The sequence below is a fragment of the Synchiropus splendidus genome, chromosome 3, assembly GCF_027744825.2.
Source record: "Synchiropus splendidus isolate RoL2022-P1 chromosome 3, RoL_Sspl_1.0, whole genome shotgun sequence".
Classification (NCBI taxonomy): Eukaryota; Metazoa; Chordata; class Actinopteri; order Syngnathiformes; family Callionymidae; genus Synchiropus; species Synchiropus splendidus.
This window is the reverse complement of record NC_071336.1, coordinates 25,162,948-25,179,162: the sequence shown is the minus strand read 5'-3', so window position 1 is coordinate 25,179,162 and position 16,215 is coordinate 25,162,948. Positions and strand designations below refer to the sequence as shown.

The window sequence follows — 16,215 nt, the reverse complement described above, 5'->3', positions numbered from 1 at the left end:
AGATAAATAGTCGATGGTGAGTGTCTTTTATATTTGTTTAATTGCTGCGTGCAAACCGAATTGTCTGCAGGAAAGCACCAAACAATTCCACATAATTGTATTTTCGGTGCTTTGGAAAGCGAAAACGAAACTCCATAGGAGGAAGCTGCCGCTTTCGCCCACGACATTTAAGCCACGGCCGGCCCTCCTCCTCCTCCTCCTGTTTACTTCCTCCAGCGCACGCTGACAGTCACCCAGTCGAGCGCCGGACGCCAGAATGAAAGGACCGCAAACTCACTGACACGGTCAGTATTGACGCTTTTCCACCCTCCTCCAGTCGCCACTTATTTCAATTTAAATCGGTACTTTGTCCTTTGTTCGGTTTGCTTTGTGGGTTCATGAATTGAACCAAGACTTAGGCTTGTATTTATGGGAACGTTTTCTTCGGTGGATGACGTAGTTGGAATCGGAAGTTCCTACTGAATCTCCAACAAACGCATATGCAACAGTATGCTTTAGCCTGATATTGTTCGGCTTAACTTGTGATTTGTGGCTTCAAATGTCAGTCTAATATTAACTTTTTGATGAGGAACTTTTGCACCAAAACATTAATTGCGTTCAGCTGCTTTTGAAGAGACGTGGGTCACATGCTAATTTAGCACTGCTTTTAACATGTTGTTTATCACTTGCTCGGAGGGTTTTGCCTTCCGGTAAGACCTGATTTTAATGGGGCCTTCCCGTATTTATTGCGAAACTGCCTTCCTTTTCTGGGTCTAAGCACCTCCCAGCTGAGTCAAGCTGCAGCAGAGCCAGAGGGACACTAACTCTCCACACACTCACATGTCAACTCTCGACCTGATGTTTTCATCCGCAGCCCTCCAGAGAAGCAAGTCAACAAGATGGAGTACAAATATGACGATGGGATCGAACTGCTGCTCGCTCACATGAACATCGAGGACATCCTCAATGTTGCTGAGACTTTCTATCGGCTGGAGGAGGAAGACCGGGTCTCTCCACGGGTCATGGATGGGAACGAGGAGGCTGGAGGGCACGTGGAGTCAAAGGGCCTCCAGAACGAGCACATAGGTGGTGGGGATGGGAGCGTTCGCTACGGGACGGTGACGGACCTCCTGGCGTTTGTAAACACCCTGTCCGACATGCAAGTCACGGCCAACCAGAGCTTGAATGAAGAGATGGGAGTGTTGCTGAATAAGGTGAGATTGTAACTGAGCCATCCAGAGTAGATGAAGGGCCACATATGAAATATGAAGGGTCTGCATTTCTGTTGAATAAGTTCATTGTAATGTGCAGAAAAGTAGTTTATCATGAAGACAGCAAGAAAAAATGTGGCAAAAAAGGAATGACTTTCATCAATTATGTTAAAATACGAAAAGTAAAATATTTAAAAATTCTGTAATTTAGGACCAGACACATATGCAGCAGTATATTGGATTAAACGTAGATTTATGTAAAATGTTTTCCCATAAGCATATATTTCAAGATGATCAAATAAATATCAAATAATATTTTCTTTTGGAAAAGCTGGATGTAAGTCTCTTGTTTTGATTCGCGATGATGGAATCACAAAAAAAGTAATGATTTATAAAAGCATGTTTTGTAAATAAAATAATCATTTGCTATATCTTGGTTCCAAAATATTAATGTTTCATCTAAGCTTCAATAATATTATATAAAGAAAAATACACATTTAAATGCGTAACTAATATTGAAATGTGACAATGTGAAATATATTAATATTTAAAATAAATATTATTAAATCATATACATTTTAACTAACAAAATGAAAAATGTATTTGTATTTGTATTTCAAATACTGAGATGAAAATCAGAGTTGGATTACTGCGCTGAATGACACTGTGTTGACTCAATATCTGATCAATATCAGTTAATAATATTATGAATCTACTTTTGTTTGCAGAAGGACATGGCAGTGAAAAAGGGCCGCTACAAGATCGATCTGGACGTGCTCCTGTTTCCATGGAAACTGACCTACAAGAATCCCGGCAGCGGCCTCGTGCCTAAGGGCTCGTTCGGGAAAGTTCACTTGGCCCAGGACAGCGTCACCAGGAAGAGAATGGCTTGCAAACTGGTGAGTGCTGCTGAGTGACACCCGATAAATCATCCACAGAGAGTGTGACTTGGTGTGACTTGAAAAGAGGAACAGTTCAATTCGACCATGTGCGTGAAGCGTCGTAGCGTCTCTTCGGCTGGCGGTTTCGAGAGGCGGGGAGGAAGCCGTGTTTTTACCCTGGGATGGAAAATACTGACACATAATGAAGTTTCCACTCTGTCTTATGACTTCTGTTGACATCGCACACATACTTTCAAAACAAAGGTGAATGATTTGTGAAACCAGAATCAGCGCTTGGTGGCTGACGCAGGGAAGATTCTTGAACAGGGCGTCTCTTTCATTTCACTCCTGGCCTGGAATTCGTTTTGATAGTGGATACTTAAACCTCGTTGGTGGTCAATTTGGCTCAGTTAGAGAGGGAACCGAAACATAACCAAAAAAATAGGTCAGAGGCCAAAGAGTGAGAGACATTTTACTGGCATTTATGTTGATGTGACGCTGTATTGACATGAAGCCAAAAAAACATTTTTTGTTGAAAATAAAACTTGAAATTTGGTGATTTAGTAGTTTGTAATCCAACTCTGACCTCATACGACCTCACACGACCTCTCGAGTCCTGAGTTGGATTTGAAGGAGTGACACGCTTTCAGTCGCACCTCAGTGTGGCGTCATGACTGGATGACCGTCTTCTTTCAGATTCCTGTGGAGAACTTTAAGGCCGCAGACGTGGAATTCCAGGCTCGCTTCCGACACGAGAACATCGCCGAGCTCTACGGCGCCTTGCTCTGGAACCAGAACATCCACCTGTTCATGGAGGCCGGCGAGAGCGGCTCGGTCCTGGAGAAGCTGGACAGCTGCGGACCCATGAGGGAGTTCGAGGTCATTTGGGTGACCAAGCAAATCCTGCGGGCGCTGTCGTACCTTCACTCTCACAACGTCATCCACCACGACATCAAACGTAGGTTTTCTTCCGATCTTCCACGAAGGCTGTGGATGTGGTTTTTACTAAAATGAGAGCATTTTCGGCACCACAAACTTACGCTCGAGTGACTGGCAGGGGCGAGGTGAATCATCCTATCTTTCACCACAATAGTAGCACTTTCATGACTGAACACCCGGAGAGCAAACCAGACCGCCTGCACCTGTAGGTGGAGCTGTTCTGAGGCCCGCTGCTGACTGGATGAAAGCCTCCGAACGCTCGGTCAATGTCTGGAAATTCCAGCCTGCTCCCCCTGCAATTACAAGCCTAAATGTAGGGTCCATGAACGCAAGCCACTGTTAGACACGGTCAGTCCGGCCGTTAGTCACCTGGTCGTGGCTGCCGCTGTTTCCTGTTTTTAAGCAACAATGAGCGTTTTTACAGAAACATTGCCTTCAAATTAACAGTGGGATTCCTGAGCTGGCGGCGCTTGGAGGACTAATTCTGGCCTTTGCTTTGTTTTCGCTGCAGCCAGCAACATTGTGTTGATGTCAGACAAGGCGGTCCTGGTGGACTTTGGTCTGACGGTGCAGATGACGGAGGCCGTCTACATTCCACGGGACCTGAGAGGAACAGAGGTAGGTGATGTTATTTACCTCACCATTGTATTGCCGTGAGACACTGTTGCTCATCACAGATTGTCAGAACTTTGTACGGTGAGCCACTGAAGCGGCGTCTCCAGCAATGTTGACTTACCATCAGTGGAGGGTGAAGGTCAAAAGACTCTGACTCACAGCAGAGTTGGCTGCAGTGCAAGGGGAAGACAGGAGTTTCCTGTTGAAATCATTAGCAGCAGTTTGAATATGATTTTTTTTTTTTTTCAATGACAAAAGATGCAGCATCTTTGCTGTGCCTCTATCACATCGGTATGACTCATGCTTGGCAAACTGAGTCAGGAGTGATGACTGCATGGAGAAACGGGGGAAGGTTTAGCAATTACCATGGCAACTTTTTTGGTCAGTCACATGCGCTGAGGGGTCACAAGGGTCAAATTGAAGGCCTGGGGGCCCAAAACCTGCCCGTTAAAACATTTCACTGGGCCCATAACATCAGTGCGATTTCTTTTCCTACATTTTTTTAAAATAAATTAATGTTAATAATAAAATCCAACATGCTCATGTTAACTGCAAGTACATGAGAATGTAGATGATTAACAAAAGAAATGAGGGCGAAATCAGGTAATGCATGTACAATATCACGTGCATGAAACTGCATTTATTGTTTTGACATCACTCCAGTTAGACTTTAGTTAGATTTCACAGTCCCAACAGAGGAACGAAACGCTCCGTTAAACAACAAAATAAAACATTTAACGCATTATGTCACAAATGCAGCTGCATATCCAAGTAACTTAAAATATCAAGACAGTATTACACAATCAAAAAAGATTCTTCCCAAACCAAATCTATATATTTTTTGCTGCATTATTAAGAATTCCCTGACCTCTGGGGTCCAAATCACAGTTTTGAAATCACGTATTTCGCAGATTGTGATGCCAGCTCAGGTCATGATCTTAACCCATTTAACTTTCTTGTCACCAACACTTGACAAAGTTTCACTTTCCTCCTGAAGCTTCTCACGCTGGCCCTCTCTCATGGTCTGCGGAAAGTCCCACGACACACACACCTCCAAGACTCTCAAATCTACCAAGCTGCCTGGAATTTCCACCCGAGAGGCAAACAAATATGTTTACTTAAGGCAGCTCACACACTGCCCTTCAGCAGCAGAACATTGTGTTTGTTTTCATGGAAGGACTTTTGAATTCAGCTGAAAAGCATCCAACTATTAATGCGTCAGAACAAGTTCAGAACCTCTTGCCAAATGAAGCTGGAGCAGGAGACATTTAATTTTCAATATTTCAGTCAGTTACGGAGTATATTTATCACAACAAACACACGATGTAGAGTAAAATGGCAAAGCAAAAAAACTTTCACTTCTACATAATTCACCTGCAGTTTCCATCAATGTTCCTGCTGTTATTTTTGCAATAACAAAACCAGCAAACAAAAGATTTATTCTCACCTCCACTTGCACTTTGGGCAAATATTTCACATTTAGCGTCAGCACAGACAATCTGAACACCAGATATTTACCCCAACATAACATACTGGTTCCTCTTAAAGCGTCTTGTGTGGGGCAGGTTTTCAGTGGACGCTGTGGTGTAAAAAAAAAAAAAAAAAAAAACATTTTGCAAAAACCTAGTTTTCCTGTTCAACGTCGAAAGAGGAAGCGTTGCCTTCCGTTTCTGCTCACCCCTCTTTCTCGAAATCTTGCAGATGTACATGAGTCCCGAGCTGGTTCTGTGCCGTGGCCACGACACCAAGACGGACGTCTACAGCCTGGGCACCACCATCATTCACATGCAGACAGGCAGCCCCCCCTGGGTGCAGAGATACCCTCGCACGGCCTACCCGTCCTACCTCTACATCGTAAGCAGCTCTGCAGCACCACCACACACCGGCACCTGTCCGGCCTGCAGCTGTGGTTTAAAGAAACCCCATTTAGAGTTGAAATAAACAGCAAAGGACACTGTTGAACAACACCTACATTACATTGACAAGATCATCATCTACAGCGTGATCCCTTGATCCAGTAGCATTTACATTTTAGTGTCCAATGCGAAAATTGAGCCTAAGAGTTTACCCACCGCCAGGTTTAAATTGCGCAATTCAACTGCAACAGCGAGCTTCTTCCTTCAACAACAAAGAGCTCCCATGTCAGTGCCATCATGTGGTGCTGTGTCTATGACATCACAAGATGCTACACAATTGTGTGTGTTCCCCTGATACTGCAACTGTTACTCGAAAGAGAGTGATCCTGGAGTTCAGCTAACAGCAGCTCCCAGTCTCAATGAAGTATGAAACCTTGTTCTCCCCAACTGTCTTTCTTAGAGGTAACCTGGTAATGGACAGCTAGAGACAGCCGTTTTTCACATCTTGCCTCTATCCCCTGCTAGCTGGGACACTAGAGATGGCTGAGCTATAATATTTTCGATAGAACATAGAAGTGAGGAAGCAAAATCAAACTTTCAATTCTTCAACTACTTTTACGTCCTTCCTGTGGCAGTCTATGGAATTGTTTTGATGGAAGGTTCAGCTTCATCACATCTCCGATTATCGGTGATGCTACGATTCCGTTTCCTTCGCAGCCACTCCATGACGTCAGCAAGAGCTTCTGTATTAGAGACTGCTGAAGCGCGTTTCTTCATCAAACCACAATTTGAAACACGTTACTCCCCTGCGCCTCCTCTCTCTCGACCACAAAACCGCACTGCCGCTCACAAACGGCAAAATAGGGCACAACTTCATAAAGAATAACGTAAATGCACCAAGACTGCACATGAAAGAAATTGAAAGCGTTTTCAAGTTATTCTGTACGTAGAACCCACAAGTGCGCTGACAATTCCGGACATGAATGAAAAAGGCTTCATGTGCAGTGTGTTTGAGTGGACAATATACACTCAATTTAACAAAATATAACCAGCTGAGAAGTTTTTTTCTTAGTTAGCTTGCAAAGGCAATAAAATATTAAAACTAAAAAATGCTTCGGCAACTGACTTCGTCCATAAACGCTGCATTCTTTCAATATGCTGTAGAAATTTTCGAGTTTTAAATTCAAAAGCCTTTTGCATTCTTATTCTTCCATACACTGATTCTCTTTATATGTGTGACTGTAGGTGTCTGTTGACCTGGACTGACCTCCATGTTCTGTCTCCTCACAGATTCACAAGCAGGCACCCCCTCTAGAGGACATAGCTGAAGACTGCAGTCTGGCCATGCGCGCCTTCCTGAAGCGAGCTCTCGATAGGAACCCTGCCAAAAGAAGTTCTGCGACTGAGCTTCTGAGGGACGACGCCATGCACCCAGCCAAGGATGACCAGCCACGATGTTGGAGTCTGGACTCTGCCATGGAGGAGGCCAACCAAGTGATGCTTCGCCAGCAGAGCCAGGACGCCACTCAAGGTGAAGCCCGCACTCTCACTGTACACGGCCTGGCTTCTCCAACTCATACTCATCTTGCTTGTTTTTCCTGCCAGAATCAACACTTTACTCTGAAGGATCTGGACCCATGTGGAGGCAAAGCTCCCTGTACCTCAACCTCGGAGGTCACTCTCCTCATTCCAACATCGTAGCAGGCCCACCCTCCTCGGAGTACAGCTAATGCCAGATGATCACTGCATGACCCCGAGTGGCATTGTTCTCTGATGGGAGAAGAAAAGAGCATCACTGCAGGACAGTGGTAAACAACAGAAAAAAAAAACATGTCAAAAAACATGTCGAGTGTTTTTAGCTTCCTGAGGGATTTTTGTTTTCCCCTTCAACATTTTAAAAGACATTTTCAACTGTACGCTATTTTGAAGAAGTGTGCTCATGTACACGACTCAAACGTAGTTCTTTGCGGACTGTCTTTTGTTGATTCCTGTGGAATGTCACTGGTGGCTCTTCTTTGTAATGTTGATGTACATCCTGAGAGATGAACCCACGCTGCCTTTTAGTATTAAACTGTGCTGTTGAAGACCAAATGCGATGGATTCCACGTTCTTTCTCTTATTTCCGATATGTTTAGGTTTGATATTCGACTCCAACTTGTTGTGATGGAACAACATGGCACTAATCTCTGGACCGCGAGATTTCGGAATTAACTCATTGCCTCCATCTAGTGTACAGCACGGAGAACTGCGTTTAGATATCCATCTGATGGACGGCGTTATTACTTTGTCGAGTGCTTTTGAGCTTCAATAGATTGTTTTCATTCAATGAAAGCTCATCTCGCAACATGAATATTAAGTTATCTTTTTTTTTTAAATGCAGATAAAGCACTAGTAATGACCATTAATATTCCTCAGGATGTTCTGATTTAATTCACACCAGTCAATGAACTGTTTTTAAAACAGATAACAGTTAACAGATTTATCTGACCAGTTCAACATCGCTCTGTTTGAGCACTGGCACAGTAAATAAACCAGAAGCTGTTTCATCATTCTTACTGCCCCAGTTTACTTTGGCAACACTAGTGCGAGAATATGAAGAGCCACGTTTATTCATGGCCGACTATTGTTGCGGCACGCAGCGCCGTGAGTCTGGAAGATGAAAACCACCAAAATAAATGTGCAAAAACACAGACTTTATTTACAATTGAAAAGTACAGTAGCCATGTTGGAACATCAACCCAGGCTCCTCTGAGTCTTTGAAACCCTCGACACTTGAGTTATGACAACTCAAATTGGCAATTACAACTTATGTGCACAAGCGTAACGCGACATTGCACCGAGTCCGTTCCATCGTCAATACTGCTGAGCATCCACTGCACCCGGGGAATCGATGCGCCCTCCCCTCCCTTCCCTCCCTCCCCCCATGCTCAAAAGGCTTATGAACACCTTGCATTCGTAAGTGACTCAAAAATGAAACAGTCCAGATCCTAATATTAATCGGCTAAACAGTTTCAGTGATTCCGGTTAAATAAGTTAAATAAGAAATTCGGACAAGTGTGTTTTGAACGCACTGTTACACATCCATTGTTTTTTTTTTGTGTGTGTTTTTTTTTTTTCTCTCACCACGACGATTAGAAGACACATGGCAGTTATTTTTGGGCGGTTATTTACAGTTAGAGGTTCTCCCTCCCGGGACACTTGTGTCTCTGCAGCTGAGACCTCCAGGTGAACCGTTGGCCGCAGTGGTTGCAGCCCACCGGTTTCTCCCCGGTGTGTATCCGCATGTGCTCCACCATGGTGTGGCGCTGCGTGAACCCCTTGCCGCAGATGGAGCAGCCGTACGGTTTCTGTCCAGTGTGCGACGCCATGTGCGACTTCATGTGCTCCCGCCGCGAGAAGGTTTTGTCGCAGTAGGAGCAGGTGTACGGTTTGGTCCCGCTGTGCGTGATCATGTGTCTCCTCATGGCTCGGTATTCCGTAAAGGTCTTACTGCAAACGCTGCAGGTGTGAGGCTTGTCGCCGACGTGGGATTTCTTGTGCCAATTCAGACTGGATACAGAGGAGTATGTTTTCCCGCATTCCGTGCAGGGGTAGGTTTTCTTGCCCACCGAGACGGTCTGAGGTTCTGTGAGGCTTTCCCAGTCGTCGCTGTTATCCGTGTCCACATCAGAGTCTGACATTGTGTAGGCAAAGGACAACTCCCCCACCTGACTGTTCCAGAGCTCCTCTTGGTCATCGGGAACTTGCGAGGGCTCCGGCTCTTCTTGATCAAGGCTGCTGCTCCAGTCCTGCAGCTGCTCCTCCTCCTCGTCTTCCTCTCCCACAATGACCTGTCGAACATCTTCTGGTAGAACTACGACACGAGTGAAAGCCATTTTGGTTATCATCATCATATCCCCATTTCTCTTTTTAAGATATTTTTGGCAATGATCCACACTCATATCCGTCCCTCGACATTCCTATTCTCTTCTCCTTGGCTCCCTGCGTCCACACAGCCATTCAACTCAGCTCAAGTTGCTCCAGTGGCACTGACTTGGCTCATCACCACGAAACACATACGGAGCCACAGAAACAGCTTCATCACAGGTTTTCACAGCAGAATATAACAATGAATTAAGTCTATATTTAACCTTTGTGGTGGCCTTTGCTTCATAAAATGGTGATAATTCAAATCCGAACAAGTTTTTGGAGCTTTCCTTCCTTGTCATCAATGAAACATTCGGGTTGTATAGCAATAAATATCTATATGAAATATATAACATATTAAATAAAAGGGCCCTTATAAATCTAAAATAAATTTCCTCCTAATTCTTTCAGTAGCATATTTCGATGGAAGTTTGTCACGATAACGGCCCTGACATATGGAAATGTATGGTGCAGTGATAATCTTGTCATATTTATTGTGTCATATTTGACAATAGTCTCAATAGGAGTCAGTTGAAGGAAATTGGAAAACATAAACTGACATAAATCAATGAAGTGCAAACAGCTATTTAGTAGGTTTCTGTTTGAGAACACACACACACAATGATTTGCATGTTTTTTGCAGTGATATTACAATATATATATATATATAACGATATTTGACGGCTAATACGACATCCACCGCTCACGTGACAAGACGAGCATTCAAAGTTAGAACTAAACATCAGGTTCAGTTATTAACGTTCAAATTAGCAAGTCGACATCCGACCTGGACTGGATACCGAACCACGGCAATAACCGCAAACGCTATTTGGCTCTAAAAGCGCGACGCTGACAGACGATAACGCTCTGCTGGCTGCGTTCCTCACCGACCGATTTCACCTAAATTCACAGTGAAGCGCAGCTAGCTGCCAGGTGGGAGCTAACGCTAGCAGCGGCGCCGACGGACACGTCTGCAGTGAAACACAAAAATATACGAACCTTCGGTTTGCAGCTTCGTTTCGGTATTTGAAACTATATACATATATTGTGCCATATTCGAGCTGTTGACGATTAAAAACAGTCGTTTTCCTGTGCTTTTTTGTTGCAGTCGGCGTTCGCTTGTTGTTCCGTTCAGGATGTAAATATTCCGCTTCATCCGGCGGAAAAACCTTCAAAATAAAACCAAGACACAATGGTGCAGATGAAGCCAAGTGCAAAAAATAATGTCATCTATCAGCATATGTTTTAACACGAGCCAAACTAATGTAGACCAATGTCAGGTGAGCAAACCCCTGGCCTATTAATGAAGAGACAAACCATTCAGGGAAAATAAAATAAAATTGTGTAGCCATTTTAGACAGATGGAATATTGTTTAAGTGAGAGAACTCACCTCTTAAAAGTATCGATGCATCTCAGAAACAATGCCCGATGGAGTCACTGAAATATCCCTCACGTAGGCCGTCTCCATCTAAACACTGAGCCAGGAGCAGGAAGTGCAGTCACATATCCATCCACTCTTCCATCGCAATCTGGGCTCCCTCATCCGGAGCTTGCGGATGAGGCAGGAGACAACGAAAGTGTCAAGTGACACTTTATCACAGACGGAAAAGCCAGTGGGGAACAATAATACAGTGGTACCTCGGTTCTCCACCACAATCCGTTCCAGACGGCCGTTCGAGAAGCGATTTGTCCGAAATCTGAATCGATTTTTCCCATTACAATGAATGGAAAAAGAAATAATGCGTTTCAAGCCTTAAAATAGTCTTTTGTAGGAGTGAATGTAGAGTGTCTGCTGCAGGTGCGCTGTTCCTCTATGTGTGTGGCCGCTGCATGTGGGAGGGGTTGCAGAGTGAGTGACGTCTCTCCAGAAGTGAAGAGGTGCCCGGTGCGTGTCCAGCTCTGAATGTGCGCTTCTGTGCAGTTTGGCTGTGACAAAGTCATAAACCAAGTCACGCTCTGTCCCAGACTCGCCTCATCCCTGTCCCAGCTCCAGCCCACAACAGGACATCAAACCCTGGAGTGAGTGCTCCAGCCTCGGAGGTGTGGAGAGCGAGCACCTCCCCTGTGAGACTCTACCACGGTCCAGTGCAGATACAGGAAAGGTTTTACACCTCAATATGAAGAAAAAACAGTCAGTAAATGTAGCTAATGGGACACGTCTGCATACAGAGCCTGCGTTATACACAATAACAAAGAGCGTCGTGGGTCCGCACACGTTATGTTTTTTCTGGCTTTTTTCAGGGGGCGTTTGAGTTCTGGATTTACATTCGAAGTCTGAACCAAAAAAAAAAAAATCTTTTTTTTTTTTTTCGAACTTTGATTTGTTCGAAGTCCGAGACGTTGGAAAACCGAGGTACCACTGTACTCCATTTCACTTCGACAAGTCCGATGGTGAAGAACGACTGGTGGCTTTAGGAGATATTTGTTTTATTCAAGACGGTAATCTAGGCAGTTTTGGATGATTCTTTCAACATATCAAAAGAAATGCCAAAATATTTCTCAATGAAAACTCAAGAAATGTCACAAGCCCCCCTCCAGAAATGGGGAAAAAAACAACAACATATGACTTTAAACATATCGATGCAACACCTGCTTCTGCTAAAACCCAATGTAGCAGTACAGCTTTTTAAACACTTGAGCACAGCATATAACAGACATAGACCCAAGTAACACCACGACATTATGAAAGCGAGGGTTGGGGAAAAAGGTTAAATAAATGAATGGTCACAGGGTGTGGCAGTGATGCATGCAGGTCAAACGGGCGGAGTCATTTGGAACAGAATCGAGAGCATCAAGCCTCACATTGTGGTGCTTGTTGTGTCACGAACAGAACAATGCAGACAATGGATCTTGAATGAGGTAGAATGGTGAGTATGTAAATATTAATATTGGGAATCAGGTTAAACAGTGTCACAGCTGCCAAAACAAACTGCTCTATTGAGCAGCATCAGGGGATTCATGGACCCATAGTGGAGAAAGATGTGCAATATTGTGCCGTGAAGTGAAAGTAGAGCTGCACAAGTCATCAAATCTCCAACTTGATTGTGAGTTTAGCAATAGGCAGCTGACATTAAATCATTTTGGTGGACGGTGACTTTCACATGGGTTCAAAATGCAACCAACTGCGACGGCATAAGCAAATCTGAGGGAAAGTCCCGCATCAGGCTTTTAGCTAGGAGGACCTCTGGGCGTCTGCAGAACATGAAAAAATGAACATCCAATTCTTGGCCGTATCTTGGATGGCAGATTACGCTGGTATATGGCGGCATCTGGCGTCCGTTTTTTCATGTTTTGCAGATGCCCAGACACCGTCCTAGTTAAAAGCCTGTCCCTCATAAATGACCATACAGTTGGCTCAGGCTTCACATTACGCATCTGAGTCAGACCTGTCACTCACTGATGACTGAGTGTTGCGAGAAAATAAATACAAATGAGCGAGTCAAAACCACCTGGAGTACCGTTGCTACACATTATGAGGCACATTTATGCTTGCGATTTCACAGGCTATCATGCTAGCATGGACTGTCAGGGAACCGAGGAAGGACATCACAACACGATCCTGTATTCTGTGTTTGTTTCCATTGAGTATCACTTCGTGATGCAGTTCATCTTAGTCATAATCGTGCAGCCTTAAGTGTAAAAGCATTAGTTTGCTGAAAAAAAAACCCCCACAACAGATACTTAATTTAAAGTACATTAACTTTGACCACAGACCGAGCATGAGTCTCAGTTCCTCACGATCGCTACTGGAATTGTGAACTGGGAATAAACACCTCTTGTTGCATCAGTGGCATCTCACTTGGAGCAGACTCGTTCACTCCGGATACAAACGCCACACAGTGGTGTTTCTTCAACTGCGACTTCCACGCAAACCTTTTCAGACACAAAGTGCAAGCGAAGGGTTTCTCCCCGGTGTGCGTCCTCATGTGTAGCCCCAGCGAGTAGCTGCGGCTGAAGGTCATCGGACAGAGCGTGCAGGAGAAAGGTTTATATCCAGTGTGGACGCGGAAATGGGCCACCAGGTCTGAGCGCTGCCTAAATCTGTGCCCACAAACTGAGCAGCTGAACGGTTTCTCTCCAGAGTGAATCCGGATGTGATAGCGGAAGGTGGACCTGCAGCGGAAGGCCTTGCCGCAAAGAGGACACACGAAAGGCTTGCTCACTGAAGGGTTTTCCTCATTGCCCAGGCGTCTTTTGCTGCGATCTACTTGACTGTGAGACGAGTTTGGCACTCTGACGGTGACGCGAGGCTGTGGATGGGGAAATTTAGCAGGGTGCAGGAGGCTAGCCAGTTCTGATCCGCGGTAGCTGTCATCCCTTTCAACACCTTTTAAGTTGAGTGTCGATCCGCTGGTCAGTTCTCTGTTCTGGCAACGGTCACTCTGACACGGCCCTGAAGAAAGAAGGTCTTCATCACCCCCACTACAATCCTGTTCAATTTTCAATGACCTCAATAGAAGACTGGTATCAGCGCTCTCTTGCTCCTCCTGTGCCCCCAAGACTTGTCTGACCAATCGTTCCTCAGGTTCTTTCTTTACGACGGGCAGTATGGAACTTGTTTGGTCAGGAATGAAGCTCAGCTTCTGCTGCCTCAAAGGGTCTTGTTTTTCGTTAACAGGCTCTTTGCCCAGCTCACAATCTGCAGTGGCAAAGAAAACAAGGATAAATGAGACCTTTTTTTCAATTGATGGGAAGATGAGGCATCATGAAACAGTATTGCAGGGTTGACCAAACAGTGTCCAAATTTTCAGAGGCCACTAGATGGCGCTCTTGGTGTAGAAATGAAGTGAGTGAGATTTCATTGATTTTTTTTTTGTAATTGTTCACGTCTAAACATTTTACAGCAGACAGCGCCGTCTAGTGACATCTGAAAATCAGGACACTGTTTCATGGAATTTCATTACCATCAATATTTTATCTTTTTCCTTAGGAATAACTGAAGCTACTTGCAAGCTACAAGCTACTTATATATCATAAGGACCAGGCTTTTAGCTAGGAGGGCATCTGGGTGTCTGGAAAACATGAAAAAACGGACGCACGATTCTCGACCGCAGTGTGGCCGCCAGATGCCACCATGTACCAGCGTAATCTGGTGGTCAAGCTACGATCCATTTTCCTAAACAAACATCCAGATGAACTAGAATGCGATTTTTGAGTCGCAAAAGGCGATTTGAAAAACAAAAGCAGGATGTGGAGCTGAAAAAAGCGCATCAGAGACCGGAGTAGGAAACCTGGCAACCCATTTCACCAGAAATTTGGTGAAGTGGTTCAACAGTCAAAGATCTTCTGGATTGTCTGACCCACGTCTCACGCTTGATCACATTCCTCATTGTCTGAGGAGTCAAGTATCAAGTGAGGTGCTCAGCGTGGCTGGCTCTGTCATCGTGTTGACACTTCACCACAAACGCTCCCTGCAGGAGTCATCCACTGTATTACTAACGCTGATTTTATTTACATTAATGATAATGATAGTCCATATTTACAAAGCTTGAAGTCAAAATTGGACAGTGACTACATGTTTTTCAACAGTTTAGCAGTTTAAAAAGATATGCTATTCATATCAATATATGCATCAATTCATCTCATTTCATCACAATAATATTATATGTTGATAAACACTTCAACATGACCAGATTTCAAGTTGGTCATAATATTTAATGATTTACAGCTTATGTTTAGCATTCAATGGAAAAAACAAACAACTGAATGTTTTTCCCAAAATTGTTCAGCATTAGTACGAACTGCTATATTGTAATATTTGTTAAAAAAGCAACCTGACTTTAAGGGGGAAAAACAAACTTGCAATATTAGACTCAGACTTTCTTTATTGTCATTGCACAAAAACATATCACTATATTATGGCAACAAAATTTCGGTCTGAGGCCTCGGGTTTCCAAAAACTAACACTATACGTCCAAAAATAAATAAATAAATATGAGATAAATACTCATCAGAAAGATTTACAACAAAAAAAATATACTAAATATAAACAAATAAACAGTATTGCAGCTATTGTCTAAAACTATGAACATGAAAATAAGTTATGAACTGAGTGCAGTTAAGACGAATCGGATGAATAAAATAATTTGTGCATTGAAGGTGCCCTGCGTTATTGAAAGATAACAGCAAAGATGAATACCCAAGTATGAGTTCATCAAATACCCATATAAAGGACTGCTACTACTCCACTGCTTCTTCAAGTGAATGGAAATAAACAGCAAAGGTGAAGGACAAACCTGTTCTACTCAGATACACTCGAGGCTTCAGTATTGCGTCCAGTAGGTTGCGCTGTCGCTCGTTCTCCTCTTTGGAGCGACGAAGTTCTTCTGCGAGCTCGTCTATGGTCCTTTCGAACAGCTCGAAAACATCACGAACAGCTTCATTCAGTCGATGCTTCACTTCGGCCCTCAGACTTTGTATTTTACACATGGTGGCATAAATGCTCCGGAGAGGCGGGAGGCGTTCGCGCTTCGATGTAGCCGCAGAGCTAAACCCAAACGCCTGTGTTGGAAATAAGACGCGCGGCTTATATCACTAGAAACACAGTTCCTGGAAACAGAGGTCCGCTCTCAAACCACGTCGGGAAGCCAGGCCATGAAACGACAGTCATATAACGAAACATTAAACCCAGAGGCGAGTTTCAAACACAATGCTCAGCTAAGACGAGCGAGCAAGAGATGCACTGGCGTCCACGCGTTCTTCCTCTTCGTGAGTGGCTCAACAACACTTGGGGTGTATTGTTGCCACCTGCTGGACGGACTATAGAAGTGTCGCTAAACAGTAGCGATAGGAAAAATAAATCATTACTCATGAAATTTCTAAATAAT

At 44.1% G+C, this 16,215-nt stretch overlaps 3 protein-coding genes across 3 annotated transcripts; 1 reads left to right on the top strand and 2 right to left on the bottom strand.

Moving 5' to 3' along the window:
* The first annotated feature begins 79 nt into the window (after positions 1–79).
* map3k8 (mitogen-activated protein kinase kinase kinase 8) lies at positions 80–7,563 on the top strand. The gene is made up of 8 exons (XM_053860660.1): positions 80–284; positions 854–1,193; positions 1,919–2,089; positions 2,768–3,029; positions 3,522–3,628; positions 5,327–5,479; positions 6,772–7,012; positions 7,087–7,563. Exons 2-8 carry the CDS (start codon positions 879–881, stop codon positions 7,209–7,211), a joined length of 1,374 nt encoding a protein of 457 aa, XP_053716635.1. The 5' UTR covers positions 80–284; positions 854–878; the 3' UTR covers positions 7,212–7,563.
* A 491-nt stretch (positions 7,564–8,054) lies between these two features.
* On the bottom strand, positions 8,055–10,843 carry LOC128756282 (zinc finger protein 271-like). The gene is made up of 3 exons (XM_053860662.1): positions 10,779–10,843; positions 10,387–10,556; positions 8,055–9,334 (listed from the first exon to the last, which is right to left on the bottom strand). Exons 2-3 carry the CDS (start codon positions 10,541–10,543, stop codon positions 8,655–8,657), a joined length of 837 nt encoding a protein of 278 aa, XP_053716637.1. The 5' UTR covers positions 10,544–10,556; positions 10,779–10,843; the 3' UTR covers positions 8,055–8,654.
* Positions 10,844–11,823: 980 nt separating this feature from the next.
* LOC128756281 (zinc finger protein 45-like) lies at positions 11,824–16,088 on the bottom strand. The gene is made up of 2 exons (XM_053860661.1): positions 15,625–16,088; positions 11,824–14,027 (listed from the first exon to the last, which is right to left on the bottom strand). The coding sequence occupies exons 1-2, from the start codon at positions 15,815–15,817 to the stop codon at positions 13,132–13,134; spliced, it is 1,089 nt and encodes a 362-aa protein (XP_053716636.1). The 5' UTR covers positions 15,818–16,088; the 3' UTR covers positions 11,824–13,131.
* Between the last annotated feature and the right edge of the window lie 127 nt (positions 16,089–16,215).

Bases quoted from the DNA above. Each gene is read 5' to 3' on its own strand.
- LOC128756281 (XM_053860661.1), bottom strand. From the start codon at position 15,817: ATGTGTAAAATACAAAGTCTGAGGGCCGAAGTGAAGCATCGACTGAAT. The intron at 14,028-15,624 runs GTTTGTCCTTCA...TTGCCACTGCAG, and splicing joins AGTGTATCTGAGTAGAACAG to ATTGTGAGCTGGGCAAAGAG.
- map3k8 (XM_053860660.1), top strand. From the start codon at position 879: ATGGAGTACAAATATGACGATGGGATCGAACTGCTGCTCGCTCACATG. The intron at 3,030-3,521 runs GTAGGTTTTCTT...TTTTCGCTGCAG, and splicing joins CATCCACCACGACATCAAAC to CCAGCAACATTGTGTTGATG. The intron at 5,480-6,771 runs GTAAGCAGCTCT...GTCTCCTCACAG, and splicing joins ACCCGTCCTACCTCTACATC to ATTCACAAGCAGGCACCCCC.
- LOC128756282 (XM_053860662.1), bottom strand. From the start codon at position 10,543: ATGAAGCGGAATATTTACATCCTGAACGGAACAACAAGCGAACGCCGA. The intron at 9,335-10,386 runs GTTCGTATATTT...CTCGTGTCGTAG, and splicing joins AACGAAGCTGCAAACCGAAG to TTCTACCAGAAGATGTTCGA.